Here is a 23,835-nt window from a genome sequence, read left to right on the forward strand (position 1 = left end):
CCTCCCCTCCCCTCTAACCACTAGTCTACCTGCCGCCTCCCCACCGCCCCTCCCCTCTAACCACTAGTCTACCTGCCTCCCCTCCCCTCTAACCACTAGTCTACCTGCCGCCCCTCCCCTCTAACCACTAGTCTACCTGCCATTTTGAGGAGCTCTCATGCTGTCCATCCAACAGGTGATTGATATTCCACTCAAAGGAGATGATAAATAACATGACGGCTCATCAAAAAACACACTTGACAATTTAGTCAGAATGCAAATGGCCCTGTAGTCCGATCAGCTTGACCGGCAGCTAGCCGTTATTTAACGGTTAACCTTTGACATCCCTAGTCTCTTCCTCTCTCCTTCGCTCCAGACTCATTCCCCGAGGTGGTCTCCAGCAGCACCCGACCCCAGACCCCAGTCCCCATGGAAGGACACTCCTTCACCAAGATGTCCTCCAGTCCACCCAGGAACAACTGTGTCTGGCCAGGAATCTCCTCCAGCCATCTGAAAAGTATTTACTATGTAGCACATAGAATATCTCTCTGGGGACAGTGCAGTAGTAATGTAGGCAGAAAGACACTGCAGTAGTAATGTAGGCAGAAAGACACTGCAGTAGTAATGTAGGCAGAAAGACACTGCAGTAGTAATGTGGGCAGAAAGACACTGCAGTAGTAATGTGGGCAGTGTAGGCAGAAAGACACTGCAGTAGTAATGTTGGCAGAAAGACACTGCGGTAGTAATGTGGGCAGAAAGACACTGCGGTAGTAATGTGGGCAGAAAGACACTGCAGTAGGAGAATGGGCAGAAAGACACTGCAGTAGTAATGTTGGCAGAAAGACACTGCAGTAGGAATGTAGGCAGAAAGACACTGCAGTAGGAGAATGGGCAGAAAGACACTGCAGTAGGAATGTAGGCAGAAAGACACTGCTGTAGTAATGTAGGCAGAAAGACACTGCAGTAGTAATGTAGGCAGAAAGACACTGCAGTAGTAATGTAGGCAGAACAATACTGCAGTAGTAATGTAGGCAGAAAGACACTGCAGTAGTAATGTAGGCAGAAAGACACTGCTGTAGTAATGTAGGCAGAAAGACACTGCAGTAGTAATGTAGGCAGAAAGACACTGCAGTAGTAATGTAGGCAGAAAGACACTGCTGTAGTAATGTAGGCAGAAAGACACTGCTGTAGTAATGTAGGCAGAAAGACACTGCTGTAGTAATGTAGGCAGAAAGACACTGCAGTAGTAATGTGGGCAGAAAGACACTGCAGTAGGAGAATGGGCAGAAAGACACTGCAGTAGGAATGTAGGCAGAAAGACACTGCGGTAGTAATGTGGGCAGAAAGACACTGCAGTAGGAATGTAGGCAGAAAGACACTGCAGTAGGAGAATGGGCAGAAAGACACTGCAGTAGTATTGTAGGCAGAAAGACACTGCAGTAGTAATGTGGGCAGAAAGACACTGCAGTAGTAATGTGGGCAGAAAGACACTGCAGTAGTAATGTGGGCAGAAAGACACTGCGGTAGTAATGTAGGCAGAAAGACACTGCGGTAGTAATGTAGGCAGAAAGACACTGCAGTAGTAATGTGGGCAGAACAATACTGCAGTAGTAATGTGGGCAGAAAGACACTGCAGTAGTAATGTAGGCAGAAAGACACTGCAGTAGTAATGTAGGCAGAAAGACACTGCAGTAGTAATGTAGGCAGACACTGCAGTAGTAATGTAGGCAGAAAGACACTGCAGTAGTAATGTAGGCCGAAATACACTGCAGTAGTAATGTAGGCAGAAAGACACTGCGGTAGTAATGTAGGCAGAAAGACACTGCGGTAGTAATGTAGGCAGAACAACACTGCAGTAGTAATGTGGGCAGAAAGACACTGCAGTAGTAATGTAGGCAGAAAGACACTGCAGTAGTAATGTAGGCAGAAAGACACTGCAGTAGTAATGTAGGCAGACACTGCAGTAGTAATGTAGGCCGAAATACACTGCAGTAGTAATGTAGGCAGAAAGACACTGCAGTAGTAATGTAGGCAGAAAGACACTGCGGTAGTAATGTAGGCAGAAAGACACTGCAGTAGTAATGTGGGCAGAAAGACACTGCAGTAGTAATGTAGGCAGACACTGCAGTAGTAATGTAGGCAGAAAGACACTGCAGTAGTAATGTAGGCAGACACTGCAGTAGTAATGTAGGCAGACACTGCAGTAGTAATGTAGGCAGAAAGACACTGCAGTAGTAATGTAGGCCGAAATACACTGCAGTAGTAATGTAGGCCGAAAGACACTGCAGTAGTAATATAGGCTGAAAGACACTGCTGTAGTAATGTAGGCAGAAAGACACTGCAGTAGTAATGTGGGCAGAAAGACACTGCAGTAGTAATGTAGGCAGAAAGACACTGCAGTAGTAATGTGGGCAGAAAGACACTTCAGTAGTAATGTAGGCAGAAAGACACTGCAGTAGTAATGTAGGCAGAAAGACACTGCAGTAGTAATGTGGGCAGAAAGACACTGCAGTAGTAATGTGGGCAGAAATACACTGCAGTAGTAATGTGGGCAGAAAGACACTGCAGTAGTAATGTAGGCAGAAAGACACTGCGGTAGTAATGTAGGCAGAAAGACACTGCGGTAGTAATGTGGGCAGAAAGACACTGCAGTAGTAATGTAGGCAGAAATACACTGCGGTAGTAATGAAAACAATGGAAAGACAACATGTTGTTGTCCGCTGTCTGTGTAGCCTGACTCTCTCTCTCTCTCTCTCTGCCTCTGCAGTAGTAATGTAGGCAGAAAGACAACATATTGTTGTCCGCTGTCTGTGTAGCCTGACTCTCTCTCTCTCTCTCTCTGCCTCTGCAGTAGTAATGTAGGCAGAAAGACACTGCAGTAGTAATGTGGGCAGAAAGACAACATATTGTTGTCCGCTGTCTGTGTAGCCTGACTCTCTCTCTCTCTCTCTGCCTCTGCAGTAGTAATGTAGGCAGAAAGACAACATATTGTTGTCCGCTGTCTGTGTAGCCTGACTCTCTCTCTCTCTCTCTCTCTGCCTCTGCAGTAGTAATGTAGGCAGAAAGACAACATATTGTTGTCCGCTGTCTGTGTAGCCTGACTCTCTCTCTCTCTCTCTCTGCCTCTGCAGTAGTAATGTAGGCAGAAAGACAACATATTGTTGTCCGCTGTCTGTGTAGCCTGACTCTCTCTCTCTCTCTCTCTCTGCCTCTGCAGTAGTAATGTGGGCAGAAAGACAACATATTGTTGTCCGCTGTCTGTGTAGCCTGACTCTCTCTCTCTCTCTCTGCCTCTGCAGTAGTAATGTGGGCAGAAAGACAACATATTGTTGTCCGCTGTCTGTGTAGCCTGACTCTCTCTCTCTCTCTCTGCCTCTGCAGTAGTAATGTAGGCAGAAAGACAACATATTGTTGTCCGCTGTCTGTGTAGCCTGACTCTCTCTCTCTCTCTCTCTGCCTCTGCAGTAGTAATGTAGGCAGAAAGACAACATATTGTTGTCCGCTGTCTGTGTAGCCTGACTCTCTCTCTCTCTCTCTGCCTCTGCAGTAGTAATGTAGGCAGAAAGACAACATATTGTTGTCCGCTGTCTGTGTAGCCTGACTCTCTCTCTCTCTCTCTGCCTCTGCAGTAGTAATGTAGGCAGAAAGACAACATATTGTTGTCCGCTGTCTGTGTAGCCTGACTCTCTCTCTCTCTCTCTGCAGTAGTAATGTAGGCAGAAAGACAACATATTGTTGTCCGCTGTCTGTGTAGCCTGACTCTCTCTCTCTCTCTGCCTCTGCAGTGACCTCGTTTTCCTCACCGAAGAGCAAGCGTCAGAAGAAGTACCGTAGTGTGATATCAGACGTGTTTGACGGGACCATTGTCAGCTCAGTGCAGTGTCTGACCTGCGACAGGGTAAGTAGTTGGTGTAGCCATCTTGTTGAGCACCTAGCCTGACGAATCGACATTCTCCCGCTGCTCTGTTGTTCGCTACAGACTTTAGTCTGAGGCGGCAATTATTCAAGTCGTTTGTGGCGTTGTACGAAACATAGTCACCAGCGATTGGCTCCCACGTGTGTCCTGACTCTGGTCCAAAACATCAGTTTCTGGACCAACTAGACGGCCCCAAATGTGTTGACATTCTCCCGCTGCCTGACGAGAAACTAACGTCTGAGTAGCCAGACAATGGGGCATAATTATCATGGAGTAGACCTTAACCCTGTGTCCCCCTGCCCTGTAGAGGATGGACCCTCTGTCTCCCCCTGCCCTGTAGAGGATGGACCCTCTGTCTCCCCCTGCCCTGTAGAGGATGGACCCTCTGTCTCCCCCTGCCCTATAGAGGATGGACCCTCTGTCTCCCCCTGCCCTGTAGAGGATGGACCCTCTGTCTCCCCCTGTCCTGTAGAGGATGGACCCTCTGTCTCCCCCTGTCCTGTAGAGGATGGACCCTCTGTCTCCCCCTGTCCTGTAGAGGATGGATCCTCTGCCCTGTAGAGGATGGACCCTCTGTCTCCCCCTGCCCTGTAGAGGATGGACCCTCTGTCTCCCCCTGCCCTGTAGAGGATGGACCCTCTGTCTCCCCCTGCCCTGTAGAGGATGGACCCTCTGTCTCCCCCTGCCCTGTAGAGGATGGACCCTCTGTCTCCCCCTGTCCTGTAGAGGATGGACCCTCTGTCTCCCCCTGTCCTGTAGAGGATGGACCCTCTGTCTCCCCCTGCCCTGTAGAGGATGGACCCTCTGTCTCCCCCTGCCCTGTAGAGGATGGACCCTCTGTCTCCCCCTGCCCTGTAGAGGATGGACCCTCTGTCTCCCCCTGCCCTGTAGAGGATGGACCCTCTGTCTCCCCCTGCCCTGTAGAGGATGGACCCTCTGTCTCCCCCTGCCCTGTAGAGGATGGACCCTCTGTCTCCCCCTGTCCTGTAGAGGATGGACCCTCTGTCTCCCCCTGTCCTGTAGAGGATGGATCCTCTGCCCTGTAGAGGATGGACCCTCTGTCTCCCCCTGTCCTGTAGAGGATGGACCCTCTGTCTCCCCCTGTCCTGTAGAGGATGGACCCTCTGTCTCCCCCTGTCCTGTAGAGGATGGACCCTCTGTCTCCCCCTGTCCTGTAGTTGATGGATCATTCTCTATGGCCTTTATTCTTACCATATAAGCGTGTGAAAAAACAACTGTACTCTCCTTCCTCTGCCTCATCTCTCCATCCTGATTACATTAGTGATGAATGGGTTTTCTATGACATGCTTGCATTTCTTGTACATATTTGATGTGTAATTTTGATTATTTGGGCTTCATCTGTGACTCCCTGATTTAAAAGGTTAAATGAATAAAATGACTTCCCATTCTTCTCCAGGTGTCAGTGACCCTAGAGAACTTCCAGGACCTGTCCCTGCCCATCCCAGGTAAGGAGGACCTGGCTAAACTCCACTCCTCCTCCCATCAGACGTCTCTGATCAAGGCTGGCTCCTGTGGTGAGGCCTACGCTGCTCAGGGATGGGTCGCCTTCGTCATGGAATACATCAAGAGGTACGGACAGCCTGGGGACCCTAACTATTATACCCTTTAATGGGTACAGACAGCCTGGTGACCCTAACTATTATACCCTTTAATGGGTACAGACAGCCTGGTGACCCTAACTATTATACCCTTTAATGGGTACAGACAGCCTGGGGACCCTAACTATTATACCCTTTAATGGGTACAGACAGCCTGGTGACCCTAACTATTATACCCTTTAATGGGTACAGACAGCCTGGTGACCCTAACTATTATACCCTTTAATGGGTACAGACAGCCTGGTGACCCTAACTATTATACCCTTTAATGGGTACAGACAGCCTGGGGACCCTAACTATTATACCCTTTAATGGGTACAGACAGCCTGGGGACCCTAACTATTATACCCTTTAATAGGTACAGACAGCCTGGGGACCCTAACTATTATACCCTTTAATGGGTACAGACAGCCTGGTGACCCTAACTATTATACCCTTTAATGGGTACAGACAGCCTGGGGACCCTAACTATTATACCCTTTAATGGGTACAGACAGCCTGGTGACCCTAACTAGTATACCCTTTAATGGGTACAGACAGCCTGGGGACCCTAACTATTATACCCTTTAATGGGTACAGACAGCCTGGGGACCCTAACTATTATACCCTTTAATGGGTACAGACAGCCTGGGGACCCTAACTATTATACCCTTTAATGGGTACAGACAGCCTGGGGACCCTAACTATTATACCCCCTTATGGGTACAGACAGCCTGGGGACCCTAACTATTATACCCTTTAATGGGCACAGACAGCCTGGTGACCCTAACTATTATACCCTTTAATGGGTACAGACAGCCTGGTGACCCTAACTATTATACCCTTTAATGGGTACAGACAGCCTGGTGACCCTAACTAGTATACCCTTTAATGGGTACAGACAGCCTGGTGACCCTAGGACCCTAACTATTATACCCTTTAATGGGTACAGACAGCCTGGTGACCCTAACTATTATACCCTTTAATGGGTACAGACAGCCTGGGGACCCTAACTATTATACCCTTTAATGGGTACAGACAGCCTGGTGACCCTAACTATTATACCCTTTAATGGGTACAGACAGCCTGGTGACCCTAACTAGTATACCCTTTAATGGGTACAGACAGCCTGGGGACCCTAACTATTATACCCTTTAATGGGTACAGACAGCCTGGGGACCCTAACTATTATACCCTTTAATGGGTACAGACAGCCTGGGGACCCTAACTATTATACCCTTTAATGGGTACAGACAGCCTGGGGACCCTAACTATTATACCCTTTAATGGGTACAGACAGCCTGGTGACCCTAACTATTATACCCTTTAATGGGTACAGACAGCCTGGGGACCCTAACTATTATACCCTTTAATGGGTACAGACAGCCTGGGGACCCTAACTATTATACCCCCTTATGGGTACAGACAGCCTGGTGACCCTAACTATTATACCCTTTAATGGGTACAGACAGCCTGGTGACCCTAACTATTATACCCTTTAATGGGTACAGACAGCCTGGGGACCCTAACTATTATACCCCCTTGTGGGTACAGACAGCCTGGTGACCCTAACTATTATACCCCCTTATGGGTACACCCCAGGAAGAGTAGCTGCTGCCTTGACAGGAACTGTTCGGGATCCATAATAAATCCAAATGCAAACACATCTGTTATGTTATTAGTTACTTAATACATTACTACAGGGCCTTCGGGAGGTATCCCCACTGGGCCTTCGGGAGGTATCCCCACTGGGCCTTCGGGAGGTATCCCCACTGGGCCTTCGGGAGGTATCCCCACTGGGCCTTCGGGAGGTATCCCCACTGGGCCTTCGGGAGGTATCCCCACTGGGCCTTCGGGAGGTATCCCCACGGGGCCTTCGGGAGGTATCCCCACGGGGCCTTCGGGAGGTATCCCCACGGGGCCTTCGGGAGGTATCCCCACCTCTTGACTTTCTCCACATGTTGTGTTACAGCATTAAAATGGATGACATTAAAATGTCACTGGCCTACACACAATACACCCTCATGTCAAAGTGAAATTATGTTTTCAGACATTTTTACAAATAAACCAAATTAAAACCGGAAATGTCTTCAGTCAATAAGTATTCAACCTCTTTGTTATGGTGAGCCTAAATAGTTCAGGAGTAAGAATGTGCTTAATGAGTCACATAATAAGTTGCCTGGGCTCACTCTGTGTGTTTAACATGATTTTTGAACGATTACCTCATCTCTGTACCCTGCACATACAATTATCTGTAAGGTCCCTCATCTCTGTACCCTGCACATACAATTATCTGTAAGGTCCCTCATCTCTGTACCCCACACATACAATTATCTGTAAGGTCCCTCAGTCGAAGCAGTGAATTTAAAACACAGAATCAACCACAAAGACCAGGGAGGTTTTCCAATGCCTCACAAAGAAAGGTACCTATTGGTAGATGGGTACAAATAAAATGAAACATCTGACATTGAATATCTATTTGAACATGGTCAAGTTTTTCATTACACTTTTGGATGGTGTATCAATACACCCAGTCACTACAAAGATACAGGCGTCCTTCCTAACTCAGTTGCCGGAGAGGAAGGAAACCGCTCAGGGATTTCACCATGAGACCAATGGTGACTTTAAAACAGTCTCAGAGTTTAATGGCTATGATTGGAGAAAGCTGAGGATGGATCAACAACATTGTAGTTACTCCACAATACTAACCTACATGACAGAGTGAAAAGAAGGAAGCCTGTACAGAATAAAAATATTCCAAAAACATGCTTCCTGTTTGCAACAAGGTACTAAAGTAAAACCCATATCCATTACTGAATAAGACTCTCAAGCATAGTGGTTGCTAAATCATTAGGAGCGGCAGGTAGCCTAGTGGTTAGAGGGGAGGGGCGGCAGGTAGCCTAGTGGTTAGAGTGTTGGACTAGTAACCGGAAGGTTGCAAGTTCAAACCCCTGAGCTGACAAGGTAAAAATCTGTTGTTCTGCCCCATAACAAGGCAGTTAACCCACTTGTTCTTAACTGACTTGCCTAGTTAAATAAAGGTAAAAAAATATATATAAATAATTATGCGCATGCTTGTAATTGTTAATGACTGGAGTTTTTCAGGATAAATAGGAACTAGAATGGCGCTAAGCACAGGCTAAATCCTAGAGGAAACCCTGGCTGTCTGCTTTCCACCAGACACTGGGAGATGAATTCACCTTTCAGCAGGACAACTACTAAAAATGAAATGTTTTGTTTTAAATAGACAGTTCCGGGCACCACCATTGCTCCCCGTGGGTGTATAATACAGGGAACGCTGACTGGGTTTTCCACACGTCCAACCTGTTCCCAAGAGCTGGATAAAGATCCATAGAGGAAGAGGGAATGTCCACTCTACTGCTCGCAAATGTCATAATTAATCAATATTACTGATCAGATTGGCACTTGTCCAGAATTAGCAGATGAAAATCAGCCATGTAAGTTGTCACCATAAACCCATAGATGGTGAACCATTTTTAATACGTTTTGATAGTTGTTTTTTAATGTCTCATTTGATATAAAACTCATTAAATTATTTTAAACCAACAACTATATATTTTTTTCTACATAGGATGGGGTCAGGAACGTATCATAAATCCCATGTCTCGTTCCATGAGGATAAGGCTGTGTTCACACGTTGGCCGAAGGGCTCTGGCAGGAGGCATGGATGTTAGTCTAGTTTATTTAATGGTATTTCTCGTTATAACAGCAATGTAGCCAATTAACTTTTTTATTTTATTGGCTTTAACATGGAAATATTAGTTTATACACATTCACATTTAGAAAATGCCATGCATATTCAAGCCATGGACAGTTGGACATTGCCCAAAACATTAAAATAAGATTAGCCTACCATCGCCTGATATGGCCTGTTGGTGACTTTGCCATGTGAAAGGTAAACTAATAGTCTAGCACAGGAGGCTGGTGGCACTTTAATTGGGGAGGACGGGCTCGTGGTAACGGCTGGAGCGGAATTGGTGGAACGGTATCAAATAAATGGTTTCCAGGGGTTTGATGCCATTCCTTTTGCGCTGTTCCAGACATTATTATGAGCCATCCTCCCCTCACCAGCCTCCACTGTAGTCTAGGCTACAGTGGGTTCAGCACCAAGGACAGCGATCAGAATTCCCCGCTATTTGACAGTTGGGACCAACAGATGAAAGTGGCCAAGGATAAAGGAAAAACAGTCTAGCAGTCTATTGTAATAACTTAATGTTCCTAAACACACTTCCTACAGTCACTGACACCTTTCATTCAGTGGGCATCGCACATAAATCCAAACTTTTCACAGACGCTGTAAGGACAAAAATAATGTCCAATATAAAGAAGAAAGGGGGAATGTTTGACTGTTTTGCTGCTCGTGATATTTGAAATAAATATTGTTTATTGACTACTGATTAGGCTCCCAAGTGCCTCAGCGGTCTAAGGCACTGCGTTTCAGTGCTAGAGGCGTCACTACAGACCCTGGTTCGATTCCAGGCTGTATCACAACCGGCCGTGATTGGGAGTCCCATAGGGCGGAGCACAATTGGGCCCAGCATCGTCCGGGTTTGGCCCGGGTAGGCCGCCATTGTAAATAATAATTTGTTCTTAACTGACTTGCCTCGTTAAATAAAATACTGTACGCCTCCACTGAATAATTGGTGCCATAACCGATTTGCATAACCGCTAAGACCAGCATTTGGTGAGTCTTAAATATCACCAGTAGAGTTGCTTGAAATTGGCACATTGGCACACGTTTTGAGGACACGGAAAAGCTCTAGCGAGCTGATATAAGACAGGTGAATTACTAGCCCTAAGGCTAGGGTTGGAAAAAAGCGGAGCGCTGGCTTTTACAAGTCGAAAAGAGCATTTGACACTAGCGCCGCCTTAACGCCAGCCGAAAATGGAGCCCAGAGTGTGTTGTTTAGGGGTCAACATAGTCAGATAGTCTGCTGACACCAAGTGACCCGAAAAACAACGGTATTCATTGGTTAAAGCTGATAAACACATCGCTAGTGAGTTGTGTAAAGTCTAGTCCGTTAATGGTTAAACTGTGTGTTCCAGCTGGTTCTGGGGTCCTGTGGTGACCCTACAGGACTGTCTGGCTGCCTTCTTTGCCCGGGACGAGCTGAAAGGAGACAACATGTACAGCTGTGAGAAATGCAAGAAGTGAGTACCTCACAACTCCCACTTTAAAAATGAGATTTTAAATTGTTAGATGACGGAAGTTAAACTCCTACATGAATAAAGACTGATTTTTAAAATATTCTCCTAGATTACGGAACGGAGTGAAATTCTGTAAAGTTCAGAGTGTTCCTGAGGTGAGTGCTCCAACGCATTAGAAAAGCCATCAAGTTATGTCACAACTACTAAACCACAGTTGAATATTAAATTATTTGTCATCCCCTCCAGATCCTGTGCATCCACCTGAAGCGGTTTAGACACGAGCTGATGTTCTCCACTAAGATCGGGACTCACGTCTCCTTCCCATTGGAGGGCCTGGACCTGCAGCCCTTCCTGGCCAAGGATAGCTCCGCCCACACCACCTCCTACGACCTGCTGTCGGTCATCTGTCACCATGGCACCGCCAGCAGTGAGTGTTCCATCCGGGCCACTGGCCAAGCCCCCTCTAAGATGGGAGGATGCTAGAGCTTTCAGATAGAAATGTAGGATAGTTATAGAAATGTAGGATAGTTATAGAAATGTAGGATAGATGTGGGAATGTGTAGGATAGATGTGGTGTAGGATAGATGTGGTAATGTGTAGGATAGATGTGGGAATGTGTAGGATAGATGTGGTGTAGGATAGATGTGGTAATGTGTAGGATAGTTGTGGTGTAGGATAGATGTGGGAATGTGTAGGATAGATGTGGTGTAGGATAGATGTGGTAATGTGTAGGATAGTTGTGGTGTAGGATAGATGTGGTAATGTGTAGGATAGTTGTGGATAGATGTGGGAATGTGTAGGATAGATGTGGTAATGTGTAGGATAGTTGTGGTGTAGGATAGATGCGGTAATGTGTAGGATAGTTGTGGTGTAGGATAGATGTGGGAATGTGTAGGATAGATGTGGTGTAGGATAGATGTGGTAATGTGTAGGATAGTTGTGGTGTAGGATAGATGTGGTAATGTGTAGGATAGTTGTGGATAGATGTGGGAATGTGTAGGATAGATGTGGTAATGTGTAGGATAGTTGTGGTGTAGGATAGATGTGGTGATGTGTAGGATAGTTGTGGTGTAGGATAGATGTGGGAATGTGTAGGATAGATGTGGTAATGTGTAGGATAGTTGTGGATAGATGTGGGAATGTGTAGGATAGTTGTGGTGTAGGATAGATGTGGTAATGTGTAGGATAGTTGTGGTGTAGGATAGATGTGGTAATGTGTAGGATAGTTGTGGATAGATGTGGGAATGTGTAGGATAGATGTGGTAATGTGTAGGATAGTTGTGGTGTAGGATAGATGTGGTGATGTGTAGGATAGATGTGGGAATGTGTAGGATAGTTGTGGTGTAGGATAGATGTGGTAATGTGTAGGATAGATGTGGTGTAGGATAGTTGTGGTGTAGGATAGATGTGGTAATGTGTAGGATAGATGTGGTGTAGGATAGTTGTGGTGTAGGATAGATGTGGTGATGTGTAGGATAGATGTGGGAATGTGTAGGATAGTTGTGGTGTAGGATAGATGTGGTAATGTGTAGGATAGATGTGGTAATGTGTAGGATAGATGTGGTGTAGGATAGATGTGGTAATGTGTAGGATAGTTGTGGTGTAGGATAGATGTGGTAATGTGTAGGATAGTTGTGGATAGATGTGGGAATGTGTAGGATAGATGTGGTAATGTGTAGGATAGTTGTGGTGTAGGATAGATGTGGTGATGTGTAGGATAGATGTGGGAATGTGTAGGATAGTTGTGGTGTAGGATAGATGTGGTAATGTGTAGGATAGATGTGGTAATGTGTAGGATAGATGTGGTAATGTGTAGGATAGATGTGGATAGATGTGGTAATGTGTAGGATAGATGCGGTAATGTGTAGGATAGATGTGGTAATGTGTAGGATAGATGTGGGAATGTGTAGGATAGATGTGGGAATGTGTAGGATAGATGTAGTAATGTGTAGGATAGATGTGGATAGATGTGGGAATGTGTAGGATAGATGTGGGAAGGTGTAGGATAGATGTGGTAATGTGTAGGATAGATGTGGTAATGTGTAGGATAGATGTGGATAGATGTGGGAATGTGTAGGATAGATGTGGGAAGGTGTAGGATAGATGTGGTAATGTGTAGGATAGATGTGGTAATGTGTAGGATAGATGTGGATAGATGTGGTAATGTGTAGGATAGATGTGGGAATGTATAGGATAGATGCGGTAATGTGTAGGATAGATGTGGGAAGGTGTAGGATAGATGTGGTAATGTGTAGGATAGATGTGGATAGATGTGGTAATGTGTAGGATAGATGTGGGAATGTGTAGGATAGATGTGGATAGATGTGGTAATGTGTAGGATAGATGTGGGAATGTGTAGGATAGATGTGGGAATGTGTAGGATAGATGTAGTAATGTGTAGGATAGATGTGGATAGATGTGGGAATGTGTAGGATAGATGTGGGAAGGTGTAGGATAGATGTGGTAATGTGTAGGATAGATGTGGGAATGTGTAGGATAGATGTGGGAAGGTGTAGGATAGATGTGGTAATGTGTAGGATAGATGTGGTAATGTGTAGGATAGATGTGGTAATGTGTAGGATAGATGTGGATAGATGTGGTAATGTGTAGGATAGATGTGGGAATGTATAGGATAGATGCGGTAATGTGTAGGATAGATGTGGGAAGGTGTAGGATAGATGTGGTAATGTGTAGGATAGATGTGGGAATGTGTAGGATAGATGTGGATAGATGTGGGAATGTGTAGGATAGATGTGGGAATGTGTAGGATAGATGTGGGAATGTGTAGGATAGATGTGGATAGATGTGGTAATGTGTAGGATAGATGTGGGAATGTGTAGGATAGATGTGGATAGATGTGGTAATGTGTAGGATAGATGTGGGAATGTGTAGGATAGATGTGGGAATGTGTAGGATAGATGTGGGAATGTGTAGGATAGATGTGGGAATGTGTAGGATGGATGTGGGAATGTGTAGGATGGATGTGGGAATGTGTAGGATGGATGTGGATAGATGTGGTAATGTGTAGGATAGATGTGGTAATGTGTAGGATAGATGTGGTAATGTGTAGGATAGATGCGGTAATGTATAGATGTGGTAATGTGTAGGATAGATGTGGTAATGTGTAGGATAGATGTGGGAATGTGTAGGATAGATGTGGGAATGTGTAGGATAGATGTGGGAATGTGTAGGATAGATGTGGTAATGTGTAGGATAGATGTGGTGATGTATAGATGTGGTGATGTGTAGGATAGATGTGGTAATGTGTAGGATAGATGTGGATAGATGTGGTAATGTGTAGGATAGATGTGGGAATGTATAGGATAGATGCGGTAATGTGTAGGATAGATGTGGGAAGGTGTAGGATAGATGTGGTAATGTGTAGGATAGATGTGGGAATGTGTAGGATAGATGTGGATAGATGTGGGAATGTGTAGGATAGATGTGGGAATGTGTAGGATAGATGTGGGAATGTGTAGGATAGATGTGGATAGATGTGGTAATGTGTAGGATAGATGTGGGAATGTGTAGGATAGATGTGGATAGATGTGGTAATGTGTAGGATAGATGTGGGAATGTGTAGGATAGATGTGGGAATGTGTAGGATAGATGTGGGAATGTGTAGGATAGATGTGGGAATGTGTAGGATGGATGTGGGAATGTGTAGGATGGATGTGGGAATGTGTAGGATGGATGTGGATAGATGTGGTAATGTGTAGGATAGATGTGGTAATGTGTAGGATAGATGTGGTAATGTGTAGGATAGATGCGGTAATGTATAGATGTGGTAATGTGTAGGATAGATGTGGTAATGTGTAGGATAGATGTGGGAATGTGTAGGATAGATGTGGGAATGTGTAGGATAGATGTGGGAATGTGTAGGATAGATGTGGTAATGTGTAGGATAGATGTGGTGATGTATAGATGTGGTGATGTGTAGGATAGATGTGGTAATGTGTAGGATAGATGTGGATAGATGTGGTAATGTGTAGGATAGATGTGGGAATGTATAGGATAGATGCGGTAATGTGTAGGATAGATGTGGGAAGGTGTAGGATAGATGTGGTAATGTGTAGGATAGATGTGGGAATGTGTAGGATAGATGTGGATAGATGTGGGAATGTGTAGGATAGATGTGGGAATGTGTAGGATAGATGTGGGAATGTGTAGGATAGATGTGGATAGATGTGGTAATGTGTAGGATAGATGTGGGAATGTGTAGGATAGATGTGGATAGATGTGGTAATGTGTAGGATAGATGTGGGAATGTGTAGGATAGATGTGGGAATGTGTAGGATAGATGTGGGAATGTGTAGGATAGATGTGGGAATGTGTAGGATGGATGTGGGAATGTGTAGGATGGATGTGGGAATGTGTAGGATGGATGTGGATAGATGTGGTAATGTGTAGGATAGATGTGGTAATGTGTAGGATAGATGTGGTAATGTGTAGGATAGATGCGGTAATGTATAGATGTGGTAATGTGTAGGATAGATGTGGTAATGTGTAGGATAGATGTGGGAATGTGTAGGATAGATGTGGGAATGTGTAGGATAGATGTGGGAATGTGTAGGATAGATGTGGTAATGTGTAGGATAGATGTGGTGATGTATAGATGTGGTGATGTGTAGGATAGATGTGGTGATGTATAGATGTGGTAATGTATAGATGTGTAGATTGAGCGGAGACAATTCCCCAACGTTCTGAACATTGTTAAACAGATGATGTAGACATTGTGAGGTAGATGATGGTTTTTGGTTGGCCCTCCTATGAGGCTGTATAATTAATTATAAACTGAACGTGATTCATTGAGATTGGGACAGATCCATGCAGTGGTTTAAGTTCCTCTCACTACCGTGTTCTTCTTGTCTAGCTAACTGGTACCCTGTGTGTGTATATAGCCAAGTTAGCATTACTCAGTGTTTTTGTTTATTTCTTGTTGTTATTTTTCAATTATAAAATTAATTGTTGGGAAGGGTCCGGTCCATAAGTCAACATGTCCCTGTTGACAGAGAATGTCCCTGTTGACAGTGATTTACCTGTTGACAGAGAATGTTGCAAAGCACATTTTTGATTCAATTTACTTTTAACCTTCTCCAACCTTCTCCAACCTCCTCTATGGCTACTTCCTAATGATCTCTCCTTCCTCCCTAAGTGTGCACTTGTTCACTTTCCTTTCACTGATTTGAAAGGAAATGACTGGTAAAATAAATCTGGTGGAAACTCCCACTAGTGACACGCTCGTGCCTCCACCAATCCAAATGCTTTAAGATTTGTGGGAAGTAGTGAATGAAAGGAGATATTATTGGGACGCTCCAGGAACATTGCTGTGTAGAAGTACATTCACTACTGTTGGATGAACTACACTTTCAACACCAGGTGGCCACTACATAACCTACTGTAGGAATGACCTGGACAACCTACTGTAGGAATGACCTGAACAACAACCTACTGTAGGAATGACCTGAACAACCTACTGTAGGAATGACCTGAACAACCTACTGTAGGAATGACCTGAACAACCTACTGTAGGAATGACCTGGACAACCTACTGTAGGAATGACCTGGACAACCTACTGTAGTAATGACCTGGACAACCTACTGTAGGAATGACCTGGACAACCTACTGTAGTAATGACCTGAACAACCTACTGTAGGAATGACCTGAACAACCTGTTCTCCTCCTCCTCCCAGGTGGTCACTACATAACCTACTGTAGGAATGACCTGAACAACCTACTGTAGGAATGACCTGAACAACCTACTGTAGGAATGACCTGAACAACCTACTGTAGGAATGACCTGGACAACCTACTGTAGGAATGACCTGGACAACCTACTGTAGTAATGACCTGAACAACCTACTGTAGGAATGACCTGAACAACCTACTGTAGGAATGACCTGAACAACCTACTGTAGGAATGACCTGGACAACCTACTGTAGTAATGACCTGAACAACCTGTTCTTCTCCTCCTCCTCCTCCCAGGTGGTCACTACATAGCCTACTGTAGTAATGACCTGAACAACCTGTTCTCCTCCTCCTCCTCCTCCCAGGTGGTCACTACATAACCTACTGTAGTAATGACCTGAACAACCTGTTCTCCTCCTCCTCCTCCCAGGTGGTCACTACATAGCCTACTGTAGTAATGACCTGAACAACCTGTTCTCCTCCTCCTCCTCCTCCCAGGTGGTCACTACATAGCCTACTGTAGTAATGACCTGAACAACCTGTTCTCCTCCTCCTCCTCCTCCCAGGTGGTCACTACATAGCCTACTGTAGTAATGACCTGAACAACCTGTTCTCCTCCTCCTCCTCCCAGGTGGTCACTACATAGCCTACTGTAGTAATGACCTGAACAACCTGTTCTCCTCCTCCTCCTCCCAGGTGGTCACTACATAGCCTACTGTAGTAATGACCTGAACAACCTACTGTAGGAATGACCTGGACAACCTACTGTAGTAATGACCTGAACAACCTGTTCTCCTCCTCCTCCTCCCAGGTGGTCACTACATAGCCTACTGTAGTAATGACCTGAACAACCTGTTCTCCTCCTCCCAGGTGGTCACTACATAGCCTACTGTAGTAAGGACCTGAACAACCTGTTCTCCTCCTCCTCCTCCCAGGTGGTCACTACATAGCCTACTGTAGTAATGACCTGAACAACCTACTGTAGGAATGACCTGGACAACCTACTGTAGTAATGACCTGAACAACCTGTTCTCCTCCTCCTCCTCCCAGGTGGTCACTACATAACCTACTGTAGGAATGACCTGAACAACCTGTTCTCCTCCTCCTCCTCCCAGGTGGTCACTACATAGCCTACTGTAGTAAGGACCTGAACAACCTGTTCTCCTCCTCCTCCTCCCAGGTGGTCACTACATAGCCTACTGTAGTAAGGACCTGAACAACCTGTTCTCCTCCTCCTCCTCCCAGGTGGTCACTACATAGCCTACTGTAGTAATGACCTGAACAACCTGTTCTCCTCCTCCTCCTCCTCCCAGGTGGTCACTACATAGCCTACTGTAGTAATGACCTGAACAACCTGTTCTCCTCCTCCTCCTCCCAGGTGGTCACTACATAGCCTACTGTAGTAATGACCTGAACAACCTACTGTAGGAATGACCTGGACAACCTACTGTAGTAATGACCTGAACAACCTACTGTAGTAATGACCTGAACAACCTGTTCTCCTCCTCCTCCTCCTCCCAGGTGGTCACTACATAGCCTACTGTAGTAATGACCTGAACAACCTGTTCTCCTCCTCCTCCTCCCAGGTGGTCACTACATAGCCTACTGTAGTAATGACCTGAACAACCTGTTCTCCTCCTCCTCCTCCCAGGTGGTCACTACATAGCCTACTGTAGTAATGACCTGAACAACCTACTGTAGGAATGACCTGGACAACCTACTGTAGTAATGACCTGAACAACCTGTTCTCCTCCTCCTCCTCCCAGGTGGTCACTACATAGCCTACTGTAGTAATGACCTGAACAACCTGTTCTCCTCCTCCCAGGTGGTCACTACATAGCCTACTGTAGTAAGGACCTGAACAACCTGTTCTCCTCCTCCTCCTCCCAGGTGGTCACTACATAGCCTACTGTAGTAATGACCTGAACAACCTACTGTAGGAATGACCTGGACAACCTACTGTAGTAATGACCTGAACAACCTGTTCTCCTCCTCCTCCTCCCAGGTGGTCACTACATAGCCTACTGTAGTAATGACCTGAACAACCGGTTCTCCTCCTCCTCCTCCCAGGTGGTCACTACATAGCCTACTGTAGTAAGGACCTGAACAACCTGTTCTCCTCCTCCTCCTCCCAGGTGGTCACTACATAGCCTACTGTAGTAATGACCTGAACAACCTACTGTAGGAATGACCTGGACAACCTACTGTAGTAATGACCTGAACAACCTACTGTAGTAATGACCTGGACAACCTACTGTAGTAATGACCTGAACAACCTACTGTAGTAATGACCTGGACAACCTACTGTAGTAATGACCTGAACAACCTACTGTAGTAATGACCTGAACAACCTACTGTAGTAATGACCTGGACAACCTACTGTAGTAATGACCTGAACAACCTACTGTAGTAATGACCTGAACAACCTACTGTAGTAATGACCTGGACAACCTACTGTAGTAATGACCTGAACAACCTACTGTAGTAATGACCTGAACAACCTACTGTAGTAATGACCTGGACAACCTACTGTAGTAATGACCTGAACAACCTACTGTAGTAATGACCTGAACAACCTACTGTAGTAATGACCTGGACAACCTACTGTAGTAATGACCTGAACAACCTACTGTAGTAATGACCTGAACAACCTGTTCTCCTCCTCCTCCTCCTCCCAGGTGGTCACTACATAGCCTACTGTAGTAATGACCTGAACAACCTGTTCTCCTCCTCCTCCTCCCAGGTGGTCACTACATAGCCTACTGTAGTAATGACCTGAACAACCTGTTCTCCTCCTCCCAGGTGGTCACTACATAGCCTACTGCAGGAATGACCTGAACAACCTGTGGTATGAGTTTGACGACCAGAGCGTCACGGAGGTGTCAGAGTCCTGCGTCCAGAACGCTGAGGCCTACGTCCTGTTCTACAAGTAAGATACAAAACCATAGAATTACATTGTCATTTAATAGACAAAACCATAGAATTACATGTAGTAATTTAATAGGATCTCTGTGCACAAAGCAACACAGCATAACCACCAACCCGAGAGTGAATCTATGACGTAATGATACCCTGTGGGGTGACTTCCTGTTTACAGATATCAACAACATTCTAATCTGCCAAGATTTGAGCCCTCCCTTGAGGCAGTGTTAGATTATAATTTACACTAAATCCTCCCTTGAGGCAGTGTTGGATTATAATTTACACTAAATCCTCCCTTGAGGCAGTGTTAGATTATAATTTACACTGAACAAAAGTATAAATGCAATATTTTAAAATATTTTACTAAATTACAGTTAATATAAGGAAATCGTGCCCTAATCTATGAATTATACATGACTGGGAATACCGATATGCATCTGTTGGTCACAGATACCTTAAAAAATGTGTTATTTTCGATTCTAAACTAAATGTTGTATCACACATTAGGAATGTGACCAAAATAGCTTTTTACCACCTGAGGTACATTGCCAAGATGTAGCCGTTTCTCTCTCAGGCTGATATAGAGACTCATCCATGCTTTTATTACAAGCAGGCTTGACTACTGTAATGCTCTCCTGTCTGGTCTACCCAAGAAAGCCATTGTTCAACTACAAAACATACAGAATGCTGCAGGGTACTGACCAGGACCAGACAGAGAACACATTACACCAGTTTAATGGTCTCTGTACTGTAAAACATACAGAATGCTGCAGGGTACTGACCAAGACCAGACAGAGAACACATTACACCAGTTTAATGGTCTCTGTACTGTAAAACATACAGAATGCTGCAGGGTACTGACCAAGACCAGACAGAGAACACATTACACTGGTTTTAAGGTCTCTGTACTGTAAAACGTACAGAATGCTGCAGGGTACTGACCAAGACCAGACAGAGAACACATTACACCAGTTTAATGGTGTCTGTACTGTAAAACATACAGAATGCTGCAGGGTACTGACCAGGACCAGACAGAGAACACATTACACTGGTTTTAAGGTCTCTGTACTGTAAAACATACAGAATGCTGCAGGGTACTGACCAGGACCAGACAGAGAACACATTACACTGGTTTTAAGGTCTCTGTACTGTAAAACATACAGAATGCTGCAGGGTACTGACCAAGACCAGACAGAGAACACATTACACCCGTTTTAAGGTCTCTGTACTGGCTGCCTGCTAGTTTTAGAATTATTTTGAAGATTCTTCTATTGGTTTTTAAATAAATCCATGATTTTGCACCTCAAGACATGTCAGACATGCTTTAAGTTATGTACCCAGTAGGTCCCTCAGGTCCTCTGGTCTTTTAACTATCCCAAAGCCTGGGACCAAGAGGCATGGAGAGACAGCCTTTTAACTAACCCAATGCCTAGGACCAAGAGGCATGGAGAGACAGCCTTTTAACTACCCCAATGCCTAGGACCAAGAGGCATGGAGAGACAGCCTTTTAACTATCCCAAAGCCTTGGACCAAGAGACATGGAGAGACAGCCTTTTAACTAACCCAATGCCTAGGACCAAGAGGCATGGAGAGACAGCCTTTTAACTATCCCAAAGCCTTGGACCAAGAGACATGGAGAGACAGCCTTTTAACTATCCCAAAGCCTTGGACCAAGAGACATGGAGAGACAGCCTTTTAACTATCCCAAAGCCTAGGACCAAGAGGCATGGAGAGACAGCCTTAACTATCCCAAAGCCCAGGACCAAGAGGCATGGAGAGACAGCCTTTTAACGATCCCAAAGCCCAGGACCAAGAGGCATGGAGAGACAGCCTTTTAACTATCCCAAAGCCCAGGACCAAGAGGCATGGAGAGACAGCCTTTTAACTATCCCAAAGCCCAGGACCAAGAGGCATGGAGAGACAGCCTTTTAACTATCCCAAAGCCCAGGACCAAGAGGCATGGAGAGACAGCCTTTTAACTATCCCAAAGCCTGGGACCAAGAGGCATGGAGAGACAGCCTTTTAACTATCCCAAAGCCTCGGACCAAGAGGCATGGAGAGACAGTCTTAACTATCCCAAAGCCCAGGACCAAACGGCAGGGAGAGACAGCCTTAACTATCCCAAAGCCTCGGACCAAGAGGCATGGAGAGACAGCCTTCTAACTATCCCAAAGCCCAGGACCAAGAGACATGGAGAGACAGCCTTTTAACTATCCCAAAGCCCAGGACCAAGAGACATGGAGAGACAGCCTTTTAACTAACCAAAGCCCAGGACCAAGAGGCATGGAGAGACAGCCTTTTAACTATCCCAAAGCCTTGGACCAAGAGGCATGGAGAGACAGCCTTAACTATCCCAAAGCCCAGGACCAAGAGGCATGGAGAGACAGCCTTAACTATCCCAAAGCCCAGGACCAAGAGGCATGGAGAGAGCAGCCTTTTAACTATCCCAAAGCCCAGGACCAAGAGGCATGGAGAGACAGCCTTAACTATCCCAAAGCCCAGGACCAAGAGGCATGGAGAGACAGCCTTTTAACTATCCCAAAGCCCAGGACCAAGAGGCATGGAGAGACAGCCTTAACTATCCCAAAGCCAAAGACCAAGAGGCATGGAGAGACAGCCTTTTAACTATCCCAAAGCCCAGGACCAAGAGGCATGGAGAGACAGCCTTATAACTATCCCAAAGCCCAGGACCAAACGGCATGGAGAGACAGCCTTTTAACTATCCCAAAGCCCAGGACCAAGAGGCATGGAGAGACAGCCTTTTAACTATCCCAAAGCCTTGGACCAAGAGGCATGGAGAGACAGCCTTAACTATCCCAAAGCCTTGGACCAAGAGGCATGGAGAGGCAGCCTTTTAACTATCCCAAAGCCCAGGACCAAGAGGCATGGAGAGACAGCCTTAACTATCCCAAAGCCTCGGACCAAGAGGCATGGAGAGACAGCCTTTTAACTATCCCAAAGCCTAGGACCAAGAGGCATGGAGAGACAGCCTTTTAACTATCCCAAAGCCTCGGACCAAGAGGCATGGAGAGACAGCCTTAACTATCCCAAAGCCTCGGACCAAGAGGCATGGAGAGACAGCCTTCTAACTATCCCAAAGCCCAGGACCAAACGGCATGGAGAGACAGCCTTTTACCTATCCCAAAGCCAAGGACCAAGAGGCATGGAGAGACAGCCTTTTAACTATCCCAAAGCCAAGGACCAAGAGGCATGGAGAGACAGCCTTTTAACTATCCCAAAGCCCAGGACCAAGAGGCATGGAGAGACCGCCTAGGACCAGGAGGCATGGAGAGAGCAGCCTTTTAACTATCCCAAAGCCAAGGACCAAGAGGCATGGAGAGACAGCCTAGGACCAGGAGGCATGGAGAGAGCAGCCTTTTAACTATCCCAAAGCCCAGGACCAAGAGGCATGGAGAGACAGCCTTAACTATCCCAAAGCCCAGGACCAAGAGGCATGGAGAGACAGCCTTAACTATCCCAAAGCCCAGGACCAAGAGGCATGGAGAGACAGCCTTAACTATCCCAAAGCCTAGGACCAAGAGGCATGGAGAGACAGCCTTAACTATCCCAAAGCCTAGGACCAGGAGGCATGGAGAGACAGCCTTTTAACTATCCCAAAGCCTTGGACCAAGAGACATGGAGAGACAGCCTTTTAACTATCCCAAAGCCCAGAACCAAGAGGCATGGAGAGGCAGCCTAGGACCAGGAGGCATGGAGAGACAGCCTTAACTATCCCAAAGCCTAGGACCAGGAGGCATGGAGAGACAGCCTTTTAACTATCCCAAAGCCCAGGACCAAGAGGCATGGAGAGGCAGCCTTCTAACTATCCCAAAGCCCAGGACCAAGAGGCGTGGAGAGGCAGCATTTTAACTATCCCAAAGCCTGGGACCAAGAGGCATGGAGAGACAGCCTTTTAACTATCCCAAAGCCCAGGACCAAGAGGCATGGAGAGACAGCCTTTAGTTATTATTCTCCCAACCAGAGACCCTGAGGGGACCAAGAGGCATGGAGAGACAGCCTTAACTATCCCAAAGCCTGGGACCAAGAGGCATGGAGAGACAGCCTTTTAACTATCCCAAAGCCCAGGACCAAGAGGCATGGAGAGGCAGCATTTTAACTATCCCAAAGCCCAGGACCAACGTGCGTTGAAGATGTCGTTCCCATAGCAACGATTAAAACATTCCCTAACCAGAAACCGTGGATTGATGGCAGCATTCGTGTGAAACTGAAAGCGCGAACCACTGCTTTTAATCAGGGCAAGGTGTCTGGTAACATGACCGAATACAAACAGTGCAGCTATTCCCTCCGCAAGGCTATCAAACAAGCTAAGCGCCAGTACAGAGACAAAGTAGAATCTCAATTCAACGGCTCAGACACAAGAGGCATGTGGCAGGGTCTACAGTCAATCACGGACTACAGGAAGAAACCCAGCCCAGTCACGGACCAGGATGTCTTGCTCCCAGGCAGACTAAATAACTTTTTTGCCCGCTTTGAGGACAATACAGTGCCACTGACACGGCCTGCAACGAAAACATGCGGTCTCTCCTTCACTGCAGCCGAG

At 46.0% G+C, this 23,835-nt stretch overlaps 1 protein-coding gene across 3 annotated transcripts in view; it reads left to right on the top strand.

Annotated features, from left to right (window-relative positions):
• The window catches only part of usp33 (ubiquitin specific peptidase 33), a 76,931-nt gene that overhangs the window by 30,926 nt on the left and 22,170 nt on the right, over positions 1-23,835 (top strand). For all 3 annotated transcript variants that reach the window (XM_090182983.1, XM_090182984.1, XM_090182982.1), the window contains exons 11-17: positions 356-496; positions 3,765-3,877; positions 5,313-5,485; positions 10,561-10,665; positions 10,772-10,817; positions 10,909-11,089; positions 19,155-19,281. In XM_090182983.1, coding sequence (XP_090039109.1) covers positions 356-496; positions 3,765-3,877; positions 5,313-5,485; positions 10,561-10,665; positions 10,772-10,817; positions 10,909-11,089; positions 19,155-19,281 — 886 coding nt within the window. The remainder of the gene's footprint in view (positions 1-355; positions 497-3,764; positions 3,878-5,312; positions 5,486-10,560; positions 10,666-10,771; positions 10,818-10,908; positions 11,090-19,154; positions 19,282-23,835) is intronic.

This window comes from Oncorhynchus mykiss, chromosome 8 (genome assembly GCF_057628025.1).
Source record: "Oncorhynchus mykiss isolate SJ-2025 chromosome 8, ASM5762802v1, whole genome shotgun sequence".
Classification (NCBI taxonomy): domain Eukaryota; kingdom Metazoa; phylum Chordata; class Actinopteri; order Salmoniformes; family Salmonidae; genus Oncorhynchus; species Oncorhynchus mykiss.